At 37.9% G+C, this 19816-nt stretch overlaps 1 protein-coding gene across 4 annotated transcripts in view; it reads right to left on the bottom strand.

The window, feature by feature from the left end:
• Nucleotides 1-10222: 10222 nt before the first annotated feature.
• The window catches only part of LOC143036376 (uncharacterized), an 89767-nt gene continuing 80173 nt past the window's right edge, over nt 10223-19816 (bottom strand). Inside the window, exons 10-11 of one of the 4 annotated variants that reach the window (XM_076203635.1) lie at nt 14895-15116; nt 10223-13220 (exon numbers count right to left, since the gene is read on the bottom strand). In XM_076203635.1, coding sequence (XP_076059750.1) covers nt 14910-15116 — 207 coding nt within the window. In that variant the 3' untranslated portion in view covers nt 10223-13220; nt 14895-14909. Of the gene's footprint in view, nt 15117-19816 lie in introns of all 4 variants that reach the window. The other 3 variants (XM_076203634.1, XM_076203636.1, XR_012967348.1) reach the window with 3 other exon arrangements.

Raw genomic sequence — 19816 nt, 5'->3', positions numbered from 1 at the left:
GCACTTAACTGTTTATTGTTCTTCAGAGGCACACATAAGTTTATGTTCTGACAATAGTTCACACATCTACCTCACCACACCGTGGCTCCACCATGACTGACTTGCAATGGCGTGGCTTCCACTTTAGCGCGGGAAAAACTCTCAGGCCTAGCAACTGAATTTTGTTATACATGCAAATTAACTACAGATTATACAATAAATCAAATGAAAAAATTCCTATTATATATTGCATTGTACATCCAATCAAAAACAACACAAGATGCACAATAACAAATGTTTATATTTCAACACAAACGAGGGATATGAACAGGATCAAGAGAAAACAGAGCAGGAATCAAGTTGCTCCTTAGCTCAGCAGACAAAACCATACAAAGAATGATGGGCTTGAGTCTGTCATCATAAGAAATGGAAAAAAAAAGAGATGATATGATTGCAGTGTTCAGATCAAAGGAGCTTATAAAATTGACAAGGGAGATATCTTGATCTGAATTGAAAATAGTATAGGCATATGCCCATATCCGAATGTCTACATCACTGGGAGTCTGATCGAGAAGAGCAGGCTCGTGTAGAGGGGGGGGGGGTGCCCGAGCACCTGCCCTTTTGCCCTGTGCCCCAAAAGTGCCCTTCACGTAAATATATAAAAATGAATTAAAATTTATTTCTCACGGGATTTTTCCATTTTCTTACCATTCAGAAATTACAACGTGGAAAAGGGTGTACTCTACCGGATAGTTGCCAAATACGAATAATACAAAAGAATGAAGTGCCCAATTTCCTGCCAAAAGCACCTGCCCTTGCATTGTCTGTGCACGTTACTGAAGAAGATCTACCTTTAAATGAACCACATACTAAAGATGTCGCGCAACTGGAAATCACTGAAATTACCCGGGTTAAATGAGAAGCTACATTAAGTGGTTAAAATTCATTACGCAGACGTTCACAAAGCTCTACATGGTCAAGGAAATTTCGAATTGGCTCCGTTAAGAATGAACTTTAAAGTGGCTGATACAGTGTGGAGAGGGGAAACTTAAGAGAAAGATGTATATATACCAGAGCTTCATGAATTATATTCCAACTAGAAAGATGGCACATCCACGGGTTGCCCTCAACAGATTCCCAACCCCACTCACCGCAAAAGAACAGACATTTCCGATTAATTTCAGATTATTTTTGGCGGCGACCTTTGAAATTCCTCGACATAGTTTGCGTCGCCTCTTAAGCGGGCTACACACTATCAAACATGCTTGTCTAACAAGATGTTTGATCAAACAATTCGAAAACAATTTGAGAGAGTGTGGGCTGGCTGGAAGGTTTGACAAGCAGTTTGATACTCATGGTAGTCTGTGGCGATGTTTGAACAAACACGCTGGACAAACATGTTTGATAGTGTGTAGCCCACTTTAGGTACATGAACAGGATTACTTCGTGGCTGCCACATTGCGCGTATAATTGTCGGTGAATTGTTTTTCAACATGTTCACTGTTTTATACAAATGAGGAGGTGAGGAGGAGAACAGGGGTGGAAAGGGAGCTGGGAGATAGGGTTGATGAAAGAATATTAGGTTGGTTTGGACACATGGAAAGAATGAGTGAAGAAAGACTAGTAAAAGAGGTATGGAAGGCAGATGTGGAGGGAGTGAACATGAGGGGACGTCCTAGGATGAGGTGGATGGATGGGGTGAAGGGGGCTTTGGGGAAGAGGGGAATGTCTGTTGAGGAAGGACGGGAGAGGACAGAAGACAGGGGTGAATGGAGAATGGTTGTATATGGATGATGTTGTGATTGCATGAGGTGGAATGGGTGGGGGGATGGGGGTGAGGTAGTATGTGTGAGCAAAATTTGACGCAGCCCGAAGGGATTTCTCCTCGTCCTCTCCTTTTATGCAATGGGGGGGACGGAGAGGGGGGGTCGCCGATTTAATGAAGCGGCCTTGCTGTGGATGTGCTGTGTCTTGCGACACTACTTCTGACCCAGGGCAGTGGACAAGGTGCAAGGATGACCCGTCATCCAGGAGGTGCTCAGATAGGAGGGAGGGTGGAGGGGTGTGGAGTGTATTCAGGGATGGAATGGGTGGAAATGATTTTATGCCTTTCCCTTTTTGGCTACCTCCCTTGTAAAGGGGAAAAAGCCTTGGTATATATATATATGTACATATTTTTTACCTCATACTGGGGTTTTATAATAAACATAGTAAATGCATCTATTCCTTGTTTCTGTCCTCATCGATTCTCACGTAATGTCTGGAAGGCATGCAAAAAACATTACCAACATCCGGACCTTACTTAATTAAATTGCTCCGGGCCCTGAAGACAAAATAACATGCCTCAATCATTTTTGTCTGATATTAATATTTTTGTAATATTTTTCAACCAAATAAACACCTAAAAAAAAATGGTGTACATTAAGATTATACACCTGCCCCTTTGCCCTGTGACCCAATAGTGCCCTTCACAAAAATATATAAAAATGAGTGAAAAATAATTTCTCACAGGTTTTTTCCATTTTCTTACCATTCAGAAATTATAATGTGGGAAATGGTGTTGCACTCTACCGAATAGTTGCCAAATACGAATAATACAATAGTAAAGTGCCTAATTTCCAGCCCAAAGCACCTGCCCCTTTGTTATTTACATTATTATAGTTTGTATTTATTATTTTATTATTCATACGATTTTTTTTCGCATCCGACCTAGATATGGATAAAAAGGTCTCCTGTCGCCATGCTCCGCCTTTGTAATCCTTTGCAATGTCTGTGCACGTTACAGCTCCACTGCCTCTATATATTTAACTAGGTGAGGACACCAGACCTGATTCGCATATTTTAGCTATGGCCTCAACAATTGTACAAGGGCTTAAAAGATTGCAGGCTCAGGATGTATAAACGTCCTTATGAGACCAACTATACGGTTTGCTGTATTAATCTTCTCTGCTAAGAGGTCAAAGAATTTCAATTTGCCACCTATGACCACTCCAATATCCTTTTCAACCTTAGTATTTTTATTGTATCCATACATGGGTCCCTGTCGTCCACGCTCGTCCTCCCCATTCGCATGTACCTACTTTTTTTCAGGATGGAAGTTTAACAGCAACTTTTCGGTCCAACGTCTCAGCCTAAGTCCTATTGCAGCTTGTCGCAGTCCTGTGGATCCTTACTGAAATCATTGTATTCATCACTCATCGACGTTGTTGTTGTTGTTGTTCCCTAGACTGTCTGTCCGAGCAGTCCCGTCTCCCCAAGGAATGCCACAGCCGAAACTGGGTTTTCCCACAAATCCTTTATAGAGTGTATGTTGTGTTGTTTGCGTGCATCACTCATCAGCGTTGAATGAACTGGTTTTGTGTCGGCTTGAATGAAATGTGTACGTCAGTAACCGTGGTTAAACAAAATGTTGTCTAATTACCCCTTCCGTACCAGGCAGTATTTGTCCGATGAATCTAGCTACCGTCGGGGCTATACTATACCAGATGGCATTCCCCCATAGCCAACAGGTTGCCCATCTCGATTAATCCCTGGTGGTACTTGTTCCTTTATTCTGGTGGCCGTCAGACTTCCATTCCTGCCTCACCATCACGGCAGGAAAGGGAGAAACAAATTGCACAGAAAACAAAATTTTGAACACTGGAAATAATAAATTTACACCTTGAAAAATATCCTTTGTTGACAATTCTACACACGGTAAAAAGAAAAAAAGTTTTTTAAATTGGGTTATACAATGAAACTACGCATAACACGTGACATTTTTTTCTAGATGGAATCAATCTTGGGGAGTGGTGCCATAGATACAAATAAAGTATAAACCTAATCTAACCTAACCTAACATAACCTGACGTTCTACAGTTGATTATGGCTCGTGATTAGGGTGGCAATTTCCAAATTTCCAAAAAGGAGAACACTGCATATCGATGATTATAATATACAATATATATATATATATATATATATATATATATATATATATATATATATATATATATATATATATATATAATAGTAATAATAAAAAACTGAAAGTGAATAATGTTTTTCACTTCTAATGAAACCGACAAAAACAATTACCTAATTTCTAAGTTACAACACAAACGAAACCTAGTTGTATCCCCAATTTGATTGCCAAACTCTTTGGCTCAGTCAGAGTTAAACAAAGTCTTTTAGGCATTTTCAGACTCCTTAACCTCATAGATTAATTGCCAAACCACACTGCACCGTGGCCACCCCAGGACTGCAGCTCAGTGTGTAAGATGTGAATCATGCAATCACCCGTTCACTACATTCAACATTGGTCCTGTGCAGTTCCTGTCTACTTCGGCTGCCAAGTTCCAACGTTGACATTGGCCTGGGTACTCCCACATTATTTAATTGTACTGGATTATTGTATACCTAGGGTTATTCATTTATTTATATATTCTTTATTCATTTATTTTTGTCACACCCCAAGAAAGGAGGACAAATGCACGTACGGCGTGAGGTTACGCCGGATGGAGGACAGTGCTCAAAAGGAGGACTGTACGGCCTAAAGGAGGACGTCTGGCCACCCTACTCGTGATTCATAACCTATCCAAACCTAACCTGATATAACCTAATATTCTACAATTGATTATAGCTCGTGATATATAACATAACCTAACCTGCCCCAACCTAACCTGACCTGGTCAAACCTAACCCAACCTAGTCTATTAGGGTGGAGAGTCTACATTTGATCACTGTGAGGGAGGGGCGATTCTACATTGGAGTGTAGTTGGGGCAGAGATTCTACCGTTGATCAGTATGGTGGGGAAATTCTACAATTGACCCGATTATTTCTATTAGCTTAAGCTGGGAATGATACCAAAGCAAAAAGATCAAAACATGAGAGCAAAATCGGTCAGGAATAAAATTCGAGAATCAGATCCAGACCTGTGGCTTTCCCTTTCCACCTTTCTCAATCTGTCACAATGTCTCAAGTCTCAACATATATATATATATATATATATATATATATATAATGTATATATATATATATGTATATATATATACATATATATATGTATATATAAATATATGTATATATATATACATATATATATGTATATATATATATATTATATATGTATATATATATATATACTCATATATATATGTGTGTATTTACCTAGTTGTATTTTGTGGGAGAACTATGCTTGTAGTGACCTGCTGTTTATCTTTCCGCATCCAGTTTTTTCTTAAAGTCATGTATAGTTTTGGCACTCGGTTTCCTCTTTCAGTTTGTTCCAGATATCTATTACTCTGTGTGGAAAGCTATTCTTTTTCAGATCTCTTCTGTAACTTTTTTCTTAAGTTTCTTCTCATGTCCTCTTGTATTTTTTCTGTCCCATTTTAGTAGGTCATCCCTATCAAGAATTTCCATCCCTTTCATAATTCTGTAAATGGTCATCAAGTCACCTCTTTCTCCTCTTTGTTGTAGGGCTGGTAAATTTAGTTAGTCCAATCTTTGTTCGTATGTCAAGTTGCAAAGTGTTGGTGCCATCTTTGCCATTGCTCTTTGAATTCTTTCTAGTTTATGTTTTCTTTTTTTTTTGGTACTAGGTGTCCATAGAGATGCTGCATATTCTAATTTTGGTCTTATCAGTGTAACTAGTATTTTCTTTACCATTTCTTCATCCATGTAGTCAAAGGCCACTTTCATTGATATTAATAAGTTAAAAGTTTCTCTGGCTAATTTGTTGACATGTTTGTCTGGTGTCATGTCATTTGAGATAGTTACCCCTAGGTCCCTTTCTGAGTTTACTTTTTTTACTTCTTTTGTACCAATTTAATGTTGACCCAAGGCTCAATTTTTGCTTTTTCCAAATTCCATTATACTACATTTCTTAATGTTGAACTTCACTTCACTCTTTTGACTCCATTTCCAGACTTTGTCCAGGTCTTCTTGAAAAGATTTGCAATCTTCCTCTGTACTTACTCTCTTCAATAGTTTTGCATCATCTGCAAAGAAGTTCATATAACATTCCATGCCTTCGTCCATGTCATTTATATAAATACATACATACATATACCAAGGCTTTTTCCCCCTTCCAAGGGAGGTAGCCAAAAAGGGAAAGGCATAAAAACACTCCCACCCATTTCATCCCTAAATACACTCCACACCCCTCCCACCCTTCCTCTCATCTGAGCACCTCCTGGATGACGGGTCATCCCTGCACCCTGCCCACCGCCCTGGGTCAGAAGCAAACATTATCAGAGCCAATACAGAGCCTTGGGGGACTCCGCTTATCATATCTTCTTAATTTGAGTTCTTGTCTCATTTTTCTTCCGTTCAAGGAATTTTTCATCCATTCCAATAATTTACCTTGTATTCCACCTATTATTTCAATTGTTCCTAGTAGCTTTTTGTAGTACTTTGTCAAAAGCCTTTTGTAAGTCCAAGAAAGCACAATCTGCCCATCCGTCTCTTGTATTATTTCTATTAATTTTGGGTAAAAGCATATTTTGTAGTACATTATCTTCCACTTCTAATTCCAAATTGTTTGGGGTTTAGTATATTGTTCTCTTCCAAGTGTTTAATCCATTTATTTTTAATAACTTTTTCCCATATTTTTGAAATTGTGCTTGTAAAGGATACTGGTCTATAGTTTGCTGGATTTTCTTTGTCTCCTCCTTTATGTATTGGTGCAATATTTGCATTTTTCCAGTCTTGTGGTACTTTTCCTTCTTTGAGTGAGAAGTCAATTATCTTATGTATTTTGTCTGTAAGTTCATCAATACATTCTTTCAATATCCAGTTCACTATTCCATTGGGCACATGGCTTTCTGACATCAAGATTCTTTATTTAGTCCCTTATTTCTTTCTGTCACCATTATTTCTCTCATTTTGGGGGATCCTTCTCAATGTCCTTCATCCCAAATTTGCAAGCTTTCAATTGTAAATACAGACCTAAAATGTCTAGTCATTACTTCAGCCATTTCTACATCTCCTGTATATTCTTTGTTTCATTCACGCAGTTTCACTATTTCATGTTTGTCTTTTAGTTTGTCATTTACATATCTATAGTTTAGGTTGGTCTTTGCATTTGTCTATTATATCTTTTTTGTTGTTTCTTTTTCCTCTCTACGTATATCTACATATTCATTTCTCAGTTTGATGTATGATTGCCATTTGGTAATTTTTTTTTGGTCTTTTTTCCATCTTTTCCAGGCTTTGTCTATTCTACCTTTAGCATTACTACACTTTTTGTTATACCAACACTTTATGTAAACCCTTTTTTGTTTCTTTAAGTACCTCTTTATCTGTTCCCTCCTTGTATTTTTCTTTAAATATGTTCCATTTCTCTTCCATCTTTCTTTCATTATTTGAATTTTTTCCCAATTAGTGTTTTGAAAACAAATTCTAAGTTTTATAGTCATTTTTGTTGTACATTAATCTTCTTTCTCTGTGTTTCTCATTTCTTCTCACATCATTTTGTTCCTTTAGTTCAAACTTTATTAGTACGTGGTCACTCTTCCCAATTGGTGTCTTATAATTCATTTTGTGTGTGTATTATATATATATATATATATATATATATATATATATATATATATATGGTTAAACTTAATGGCAAGATTATTATTGCAGAGTTTTTTATCTGCCTTTTCTCTTTCTCTGAGAATCTTTTTCCCTTCCACGGGAAGTTGTCTTATAATGTCACCATATGACATTGTATTGTCAGTTACTTTGGGCAATAATAATCTTGCCATTAAGTTTAACCATACATGCTTGAGAGAAAATCTCCTGCCCATATATACAATGAATATATATATATATATATATATATATATATAATATATATATATATAATGTGTATATACATATTATAAGTGTATTTGGGTAGGAGTTTTCTCTAATGCATGTATCATTAAAAGTGATGGCTAGTTTTTCATTGATTATTTTCTTAAAAATACCTTTAAGAAAATAATCAATGCAAAACTAGCCATCACTTTTAATGATGTATGTATATACATATATATATATATATGTTACTGACAGACAATTTCATTCAGCCTAGAGGACATGACTAACTAGAGACTGTCAAAAGGATGTAAAGAAATACAGTTTTCCATAGAGATATATAAACCCTTGAAATGGCCAAGAAGGTGACATAACCCAAGCTGGAATCGTACATGATTTTTCATCCTGGAGAGTAAGAGATAGAACCACACAAGTAAAGCTCCTTACCAGTGTATTACAATTAGGTACATACTAATCCATGGCTACCCCCCCCCCCCCGTATAAGGGGGAAAAAGCCTTTGGTATATGTATGTACTAATCCAAATTCATTCATCAACTGTGTTTTTCTCCTCAGTATCAGCCACAAGTGCAGTGTTTTGTGCAAATAACAGCTGGTTAATTTCCCATGTCTTTCCATTTTCTGTATTACCATACCAAAGCCAGAGAAAACACCAGAAAACCCAACATCAAGCAGACCAATGTCATTAATATCCACCATATCCAAGTTAATGGAAAGACTAATAGCTGAAATATAAGTAATCTACCCACCTCACCAAAAAATAATAATAATAAGAAGAAGAAGAAGAAGAAGAAGACTGGTCATGGTAACAATACACATAAAGTAGGCATTTCATCAAGTTCCACAACTGGAATATGCATAAAAAGATCAGAGAAAGATTTCTACAACAGTGACAAGAAATGGCTGACAAATTTCTTAGCTGACAGACAGTGTATAACAACCCTAAACAATTAAATTTCTGGCACTAAACAAATGTACAATGGAGTAACCCCAAAGTGCTCACATATGCAGATTCTATCTATATACCCATAATTCCCCTTAGAAAGGAGGTAGCCACACCTATACAAAATGATAACTTGACACAGTAGCTACAAAAATAGCTAAAAACACCCGAGCCTACCCTCGTAAATGACCTGACAATGCTAACTTGGCAGTAGCTATAGAAATAGATGCTAGAAGCTCCTAAAACTACTTAAACAAACTAGAACAATGGCTTTGTTATAATAGAATGAGTCTCCCCTCAAAACTCATCAGTAACATTACTCTCTCCAGACATCTATGAATCAAAGAAACAGCCATTAGTAATATTGAATGGCCTAACCCTTCAACTGATAATGAACACAGAAATCTTGACTCTTACTTTTGATATTCATACAACTTTCAATGCACACATCAAAGGCCGACAATGAAAACCAACAAGAAAATAAACATACTACAACCAGTTCAATGCACAGGCTTTGGATGGCAGGAAACTAACCATATTCTACAAAACTTTTTTTGAGAACTCCATTCAGCTATGTCTTTGCAGCATTGCTCCCAACAATAAGGAAAATATTGTATACAAACTGTACAAAATATTGCATTGAGAATAACAAGGGGCACTGGAGCACCAAATGATAGATACACACTTTTGTGCAAGAGCCTTCAACCATACTCACCCATTTCACTACTTCACACTAGCCCAACTGAAGGAGGAGGAGGAGGAAAAAAACAAACAAAAAAAAAACTATGGCAGCATGCTACTAAAAACATCTACAACCTTCCACCTTCACCACCCAACATATCCATACAAATGCATTCATATTCAGATCACAAAATCAACCAACCACTAAACTCCCTCCTTCAACAAACCCCCTTCAAACATTAGCTGCAGAAAAATACATCCGAAATGAGGCAAGAACTACATCTGCCTGTGTTCAGTGCAACATCCAGGACCAAAATAATGCCAACACAGAATAGGTCTGGTGATGGAAACAAACAGTCTCAAATGCAGTCTTAATAAAGATGACAAAGAGCACCTCATATTACTCTATCCCACCTTAGCAATACAAAAACAGCACAATATTTCTTCTTTGAGTGACTTCTGGGTCAATCCAGTGGCTGTTGTTGGTTATCTGAAAGCCATGGTCTTTTGCAAAAGATATGTAGCTATGGACTGATTGATTCCATTCTCCACCATTTCTAAGCCTCTGCCAAATAACCTCTTACAATCCCATCCATATATACATTTAACAGCCATGGCAACATCAGACAACCTCGATGCAGTTCTACATCCACCTCAAACCATTCACTCTCTTCATTCCCAATCCAGACAACTGTCCTACTATTCATGTAAAAACTTGTCTGCTTTGAAAAGACTCCTCCCATCTTCCATATATCTGTAACTTGCAATATCATGTAATCTTTCTTTAAACTGCAAACTGAAAAGTTTAGGAAAATAATAGTCAAGGTATTTCAGTTTTGTTATTTATTTTACAAGGTACACAACTATACATCAAGTTAATGTTTTGCAAAGGTCAACACATACATGGTACAAGAAAACAATAGAAAATACTTTCAGATATGAAAGTCTATTTCATAGCATGTAAAGTATCTGTTACCATTCAAATGAATTCTTTCCAGGCTGATGATTTAATTCATTTGACCATCTTCAACTCAATGACAAGAGATGAGCTACAAAATAAATTCTCCCACAAAAATACCCAACATTCACTGAATAATAATATGTATATACTTTCAGTATAACATTCTTGATCAAAACAATAATGTTCTCTTGTCAGATGAGATGTGCTATGGGTAGAATTCTACCCTTAGCCATACAGTTGTGTAACCTTGAATCCAACCAGTTTTGTCCATATCAAATATAAAAAAGTATTAGTATCAGAACCTGTGGCAGGCAGTCTTGTATAATAACCTGTGGCAGGCAGTCTTGTGCTAACATCCTCAGATCACAGCGCTCCCCTTGTTTTAATGGAAGTGTAACAATCTGCAGTATCCATGTTTTTTCTCTTGTGTTAGAGGGACTTAATACAGTATATTTCATTTCCTTCAAATGAGATGGAAGTAAAAAATATAAAATAAATAAATAAATAGACAAAGACAAAAGATGTACATTCAAGACAATGCATCTTTACATTAGTATGAACCCTTTTTTTTCTTTTGACCTTGTTTGAGACAAATAGTAATTTATTAAGTTTCACTAACACATGAAAAAACAGAAATACAGTAGAGTATCTCAAGCGAAACTGAGAATCATATTCTGTTTTTGTTTATAAGCAAAACAAGAGCATGAGCACAATGAGGATGTGGGGGCTGCTTGTCACATCACTGAAGATCTGAACGAAATGCACGGAAAAGGTTGGACGGAAGGGAAGATTAGATATGTAATCTAAACCAAAGCTTTGGGCCATATAATCACACTCCACAAAAACTTGTGAGAACAACCATTTGCTTAATTTTTTTTCCATTTTTTCAAAAATATCACATCCTTCTGCATTAAATCTCATTAATAAATAATGTTGATAGAAAAGCTTCAATATAAAAACATTCTCTGTACTGTTCCAGCGGTCATTTGCTATGCAACCAAGAGAAAGCACATTCCATTGGCAAGATGAAGGATCACACACAGTATCACAACGTCTACGACACTTCATGGGGATTGGTGGGGCTCCACTGGGGTACAATTGAGATCCCCTTAAACATAACTTAACTTTGAGGTACCCACTGCTTATTAAAGAGTTTTGCCTATGGAGCTAACCTTTTAATTGGTATTAGGACTTTCAACATCTTTCTATAACTGTTGTCATATACTCATCTCCTCTTCCTCCTACGAGTAGATGACACAGAAACAGACCTACACCGATACAACATAGACGGCAGTCTAATGTTTCTTCCCAAAGAGATCTACGGAAGGACCCCAAGGACCATTACTTGCTACTGAGAAACTGCAGGTTTCCAGTCAGTGAAACTTATGGCAACAATTACTATTATTAATTATTGACAGATGATTTTATTTAATTCTGGGTGTGCCCTCTGCATGTTTTGTGACCAAGACTGATTAATGTTTATGAAAAATGATCACATGGAAGATAAACTGTTACAGAAACTTCAGACTCAAGAGAAGCCAATTAAGTTCCACAGATATATAGGCAGAAATATGCCAGTCTTTCAGAAACCAATTGCACTGAATCCCCGAAAATTTAGCAACATGAATATAAATTTACTACACTATGTAGCATATTCTATAATTTTGTTCTGGATAATATATGGTACCAAGAGGACCCTCTTTATACAGGGATGAGACAGGGGAGGCAAAGTCAAAGCATACACCCACCCCAAAGAAGTGTTAGGCCATTTCATTCAGCTGAGGGGCTGACCCCAACACCAAAGGAGGGCTCTACTGGCAGCAAGCAAGTTTGTAGCGAGGGCACACTATAGCAAGATCCCTGCTTCAAAAAGTCTTCTGCAATGAGGCAAATCCTCACTCTTTCTGGGATGGGGAGTTAGGATAGGCAATGAGGTGAGGAGAGCAGGGGCAGAAAGGGAGCTGGCAGTTAGGGCTGGTGGAAAAGTTTTGGAATGGTTTGGGCACATGGAAAGAATGAGTGAGGAAACGTTAGTAAGAAGAGTATGGAAGGCAGAGGTGGGTGAACTTGAGGAGATGACCAAGAATGAGATGGAGGGATGGAGTGAAGGGAGCCTTAACTTAAGTAAAAAGGGAATATTTGTTGAGGAGGGAAGGGAGAAGGCAAGGGATTGGTGTGAGTGGAGAATGGTTGCTAATGGACTATAAATTGATGGCTTTCCTGCTGTGTTTGTGCTGTGTCTTGCTGCAATGCTTCTGACACAGGCAGTGGGCAAGAGCCAGGGACGACCATCAACAAAAAGGTAGAATGAAAGGGAAACAAATGGGTGATGGATGGGAGAGGGATAGGTTTATGCCTTGGCTGACTACCTCCTTTATAAGAGAGAAGTCTTTGGTATATAGATAAATTGACAGAGATAAAATGAAAATTCCACGAGTGCAAAATATAGTATATGTATGCATGGAATCAGCCTCAGTCCTCCACCTGATCCCCACTATGAAGCACTCACAATGGTAAACCATCTCCTTCATCAAACCACCACTTCAATGAACACATAATATCACAACACCCATCTCAACTATAGCCTGTTCATTATAACATGGCAGAGATTTATTACAAGAGAAATTTCCTGTAACCTGTTGGAATAAAAATCTTGGTGTAATGCACATATCAACAAGAAAAATTACAATATGACAATAAATGGAAATTGATTGAAACCTGATGATTACAAACCAACTATTCCACAACAATAATGATGCAAATCTTTGCCAGGTTAAGATAAATAGAATATAGTTCCCCTATACAAAAACTTAACTAAAATCTCTAGCCTATTTTGTTGCTTGGAAGGAAGACTTGTATTGGGATCCTATGGCTTCATGAGTATGGAATAAAAAAAAAAAAAAATCCATTATTGCACCCTAGAAATCATGAGTATCTTGGTAAATTACCAATACTGACCCTACCTAACTACAACTGATTTATGCTTCTGTGGTGGGAGGGGGTAAAACGCCAATACTATGTTCCCATGCATGTCATAACAAGTGACTAAATGGGGTAGAGTGTGGGGACTGGGAAATCCCCATCCTGTAATTTTCTCCTGCAAAGAATCATATTATGCTTTAACTTGGCCACGTTCCTTACGTGGGGAAAAGGCCAGTGATATATGCATACACATATATGTATATGTGGATATACATATATACATACATATACATACATATATATATATATATATATATATATATATATACACACACATTATATATACTATCAGACCTTGCCCAACACGACTTCACTATGCATGAAATTCTCATTTATATGAATAGGTAAAATATCTTAGCATTTGCCAAACACAAACATGATTCATGATAGTACGATTTGAACAGCCTGCCAGGTTGCATTGTGCACCAGTGTCTGGAGAAAGTCTGGGAACCTAATCTATTTTTTCCCATAAGACCTGTTATTCACCAAACACAAATTTCATCCTGCATGACGGGCTAAGGAACCTAACACTCATGTTGGGGGAGGCCTGACTGTATGTATGTATGTATGTATGTATGTATGTATGTATGCATATATGTATGTATATATATATATATATATATATATATATATATATATATATATATATATATATATATATGCAAAAGGTGCAAGGAGTAATGAATCAACATGAGAATACTTTTAAAATACAACTATCTTACATTTGACCAATTTAATTTATGGGTGGGGGAATATGGACACAAAAAATGCATAAAATGATTAAACATTGAGATCATTAAAGAAACATTTGACACAAATCTTGAATTTCAGTATGATCTACTCCTATCCATTCTACACAATCCTCCATCCCAAGCAGTTCTATCATCAATAGTTCATTAACATCCTCAACCAACACCTCAATCATGTAAACTCTCAGACTATCTTACATAAATAACAAATCTATTTCACATCCTTTCCACAAATAAGACCATTCTATCCATTCAATCCATAATATATCACTACCACATAGTGGTAGAGTGGATTGCAAACACAGCACTGGTATATGAAGTTGAAAATACTTTCCAGGTTTTCTAGAGCCCTTTTCTTTATTTTCCAACTCAGTACTAAATAATGTTGACCTTAATACTGCCTAAATAATAGCCCAATTTTCCATAAGCTTCATAAGAGCTCACACTTTCCAATTATATATTTTCCTTTTTTTTGGCAACTATCTTCCAAATGGTGATTTCTGAAGAAACATGAAATTCCAGAAGTTTATTTGACAACAAATGCAATTCCAAGCATTTTCCAGAAATTTCTGGTGTCTCTCTTTCCTTCCACCTCTATACAATTAAAACTACATTTCACATATCAATCTACATATCTGGCATTTATTCAATAGTCAGTCATCCATCTCTTCCTTTTCACATTCTATTTCTGAGACCCACAATCATTCAATACTTTAGTTTAAATCATTCATCCATTCAACAGCCCACTAATTTCAGATCCAACACATTTAATCTACATACACTTTTTTCTTTTCTTCAACCATCCATTCATTTACCTTCCTAAGTATTTATCAGGAGTGAGCATGGTCATCAGGATTGTCTGCCCCAGGTTCTTGTTTGATAACAAAGTCAGCAGGGAGCGAGGAAATGGGGATGAGAGGCTTTAGAGGTGGTGTACTTGACCCCTGGAAGCTTTGCAGGAAGGCTTTGAGTCTAGCAATCGAGAGGCGTGTTTCACTTTCTTTTTTGTAGAGTTCGAGCTTTCGTTGTCTCTGTTCCTGAAGATCAAAGAATTCATATGTCACCAAATAGAATTCATCATTACAATACTAATCTGTACATTCACTATTTCTTTACATTACATCAAACCAACATTACAAAGGAGGAGCATGCTGACAGGAGACCTTCTGGTCCATAACTAGGTCAGACCCGGAAAAAAAAAAAAAAAAAAAAAAAAAAAAAACATAATGATAAACAGATAAATAAAAATTATAATAATATAAATCATAAAAAATAAATAATAAGCAAACAGGTAAATAGTACATACATACATACATATACCATAGGCTTTTTCCCCCTTACACAGGGGGTAGCCAAAAAGAAAAAGGCATAGAAACCACTCCCACCCATTCCATCCCCTGCATATTCCACTCCCCTCCACCCTCCTTCTCATCTTGGCACCTCCTGGATGACGGGTCATCCCTCCATCCTGTCCACTGCCCTGGGTCAGAAGCAGAGTCTCAAGACACAGCACATCCACAGCTAGGCCGCTTCATTAATTCGGTGACGCCCCCTCTCCGTCAACCTCATGCAGAAAAGGAGGAGACAGGGAGAAATCCCCTCGGGCTGCATCAAATTTCTCATACATACTTCCTCACCCCCCATCCCCCACCCACTCCCCCTCATGGATCACAACATCATCTATACACAACCCTTCTCCATTCATCCCTATCTTCTGTCCTCTCTCGTCCTTCCTCAACAGACATTTCCCTCTTTTGTAATGATCCTTTTACCCCATCCATTCATCTCATCCTAGGACTCCCCCTCATATTCCTTCCTTCCACCTCTGCCTTCCACATCTCTTTTACTAATCTTTCTTCAATCATTCTTTCCATGTGTCCAAACCATCCTAATACTCTTTCATCAACCCTATCTCCCAGCTCCCTTTCCACCCCTGTTCTCCTCCTCACCTCCTCATTTCTCACTCTATCCAGCCTAGTAACCCCTATCATACTTCTCAGACATTTCATTTCAAACACATTCAAACTCCCTCTCTCTTCCTCTCTTATGTTCCATGTTTCTATCCCGTACAGTGCTGTTGGCACAATCACTCCTTCATATAACCTCCTCTTAGCATCCATTCCCAGATGTCTATTTCTCATTACACTTTTAAGTCCACCAAACCACCCCCACTCCTCCCTCCTCCCTTTCCTGCCACATTCACACCCAATTATCTAAAACTATCCACTTCCTCTAGTCTCTCTCCCTTAATGCTCACTTCCAGCCTGCTGTCACTCTCTCCCCTTGTGATACATCTTATCACCTTACTTTTGCCCACATTTATCTTCAACTTCCTTCTTTCACACACATTCTCAAACTCTGTCACTAACTTCCTCAATACCTCCTCTGATCCTGCTACAAGCGCAGTGTCATCCGAAAACGACAACTGGCTTATTTCCTACTTTTCTCCATTTTTTTTAACCATCTCCAACCCCTGACCCACTACCCTTGCATTCACCTCTCGCACCACCCCATCCATGTAAAGATTGAACAGCCAGGGTGACATAACACATCCCTAACAAAGTCCCACCTTTACCTCAAACCATTCACTCTCTCCATTTCTAATCCTAACACAAGCTCTACTACTCTCGTAAAAATTCTTGACTGCTCTTAACAGCTTTCCTCCAATCCCATATATCGCTTGTTTGCGAAAACGTCGTCATAACTCAAAATATCGAATTTTTCAGGAGAGGCATTTTAAAGTTACAAAACGCTCTCAATATTATAAAAAGCCCTCAAACACCATAGGTGGAACATTTTTTGGAACATCAAATATGCCTCTAAAGTTTATAGAAGTTGAAACAATCATAATCTTTACTAAGTCTAAAATATTTGTTGGAACAAGTTGGAACATGTAAGGTTAAGTCGTTGGGACATTTAGCACTCCCTAGTGGTCAATTTTTGAGCTACAGATATGACACTGTTACAAAAAAAAATCCGTGTTTGAAGATGAATATGTCTGTATAGATAACTCAAAAATTCAATTTTTTGAGTTATGACGACGTTTTCGCAAACAAGCAATATCTGCAATACCTCCCACAGTGCCTTCCTGTCTACTCTGTCATAAGCCTTTTCCAAATCCATAAAGGCCCAAAAAACATCCTTACCTTTTCCTAAAGCTTTCTCACATATCTGCCTTACCACAAAAATCTGATCCACGCAATCCCTACCTGTCCTAAACCCACACTGTTCCTCACCAATTACTCCTTGTTCCTCTCTTAATCCTCTCAATCAAAACCCTCCCATAAACCTTCCCAAATACACTCAATGAAATGATCCCTCTGAAACTACTACACTCTCCTCCATTTTCCTCAATCATCATTGTCATTTTCTTAGTACTTCCCACTGCAACTACCTTTCCTTCCATATCCTCCTTCACATTTAGAAACTCCTTAAAATAATCTGCCCCTCTTTCTCTTACTGCTGTCTCTTCCATTATCATCTCTCAATATGCAACTTTTACCTTTTCTTCTCTACTTGATTTACCCTCTCTTCCACTCTGAATTTCCTTCCAAAACATTTTTTATTACTTTCAAATTTTTCTGTCATATTCTTAGCCCATTTCACATCTGCTCTCCTCTTTACCTCTTGTATCTTATGCTTTACTTCTCTTTTCTTTGTACCTCTCATATGATTCTTTCATCCTATTTTGTAACCAATCTGTGAATGCTTGTTTCTTCTCTTCTACAACTTTGTAAAAATACTTTGTAATAGACCAATACCCATCCCAGGATAAAACAATAAACAAAATAGTAACTACCATCGAAAAGGGAAGTCAGAAACATATTCCCAGTGGGAGAAGGGATTAAAAATAAATAAATAAATAAATAAAATAAAATCAACCCCTATTAAACATAGGAGGTAGCATCCTTAAAGGGATCTATATATAAGAATGGCTTTTTCTCCCTTATAAGGAAGGTGGCCAAGTCAAAAGGCACATAACCACTCCCATCCACAACCCTTTCCTCCCTCTCATCTTAGCTCCTTGTGGATGAAGGGTTATTCCTGTCTCCTGCCCACTGCCCTGGGTCAGAAGCAATGCAGAGGACACAGTACATTCATAGCAAGGCCGCTTCACTTAATCAGTGACCCCCTCTCTATCCCTTCATGTGGAAAATAGAGAAGATGGGGAGAAATCTCTTCTGGCTGCATAAAAACAGCATTCATACATAACCACTTTCTACTCCCCTTCCCCTCCTTGCCTTGCATCACAGTATCATCTATACAAAGCCATTCTCCACTCATCTCTATTATTTGCCTTCTCCCTTCCTTGCTCAACAGACATCTATTGCTCAAAGCCCCTTTCACCCCATCCATCCATCTCATCCTTGGTCATCTCATCGAGTTCACCCCACCCACCTGTCTTCTACACTTCTTTTACTAATCTTTCTTCATTCATTCTTTCCATGTGTCCAAACCATTCCAATACTCTTTCATCAGCCATATCTGCCATCTCCTTTTCCACTCTGGCTCTCCTCCTCACCTCCTCATTTCTCACTCTATCCAGCCTTGCAACCCCTACCATACTTCTCAGACATTTCATTTCAAACACCTTTAAACTTTTCTCTGCCTTTATCAAATTCCAAGTCTCTGCCCTAAACAGTGTCATCAGCACAATCACCTCTTCATACAATCTCCTCTTTGCATCCATTCCCAGATGCCTATTTCTCATGACACCTGTAAAAGGGGCATTGGGAAAGAGGGGGATGTCTGTTGAGGAAGGAAGGGAGAAGACAGAAGATAGGGGTGAGTGGAGAATGGTTGTGTATGGATGATGCTGTGATACATGGAAGGGAGTGGGTGAGGGATGGAGGCAGTGAGAGAGCATGTGTGAATGATATTTTGATATAGCCCGAAAGGATTTCTCCCCATCTTCTCTTTTTCTGCATGAGGGGGTATAGAGGGATAATTGCCAATTAAATGAAGCAGCCTTGTGAATATGCTATCTTGCTGCATAGCTTCTGACCCAGGGCAGTGGGCAAGATGCAGGGATGACATTTTATCTAGGAGGAGCCAAGAAAAGAGGGAGGGCAGGATGATGCAGGGGAGTGGAGTATGCAAGGATGAAATGGGTGGGAGTGAATTTATACCTTTGATTTTGGCTACCTCCCTTGAAAGGGGGAAAAAGCCTTTGGTATATGTATGACTTTGGCTACCTCCCTTGTAAGGGGGAAAAACTCCTTGGTTTGTGTATTTCTCTTCGAGTAGAGATTTTCTCTAACAAAGACAAAATGATGTGTGGCTCTGGTCTGTAGGGTCACCCCATATAGCCTCTAAAGAAAATATATAGTCTCCAAGAAAATTCTAGTGATGGGAGAAGAAAATGGAGGAGAAATAAAAAAAGATGAGGTACAGGTAGTTTTGAGAAAAGAAAAAAATAAAGAAAAAGAAAAAACTAACAAATTATGAAACAGAAACCTCACAAATTTACATAACAGAGAGAAAACTGGGAAAAATTAATCAACACAATAGAGTGACCAACAATGGAAATATGTGGAGAACTGTAAAATCCATCAAAAACTGAAAATTACCCCCTCCCTCTTCCACACACACACACACACACCCATGAAGTTGGTGCAACTTTGGGCAAAATATCATCACCTCTATGATTATACCTCTTCATTGCAACATTGTCTCCATAGATAGCAGTGGTTACTGTCAATGAAATACTAAATACTGTGTGCTAGTAGACTACATA

This window comes from Oratosquilla oratoria, chromosome 20 (genome assembly GCF_046742065.1).
Source record: "Oratosquilla oratoria isolate Oo_2021 chromosome 20, ASM4674206v1, whole genome shotgun sequence".
Lineage (NCBI taxonomy): Eukaryota > Metazoa > Arthropoda > Malacostraca > Stomatopoda > Squillidae > Oratosquilla > Oratosquilla oratoria.
The sequence above is the reverse complement of the archived record's forward strand: the minus strand, read 5'-3'. Positions and strand labels throughout refer to the sequence as shown.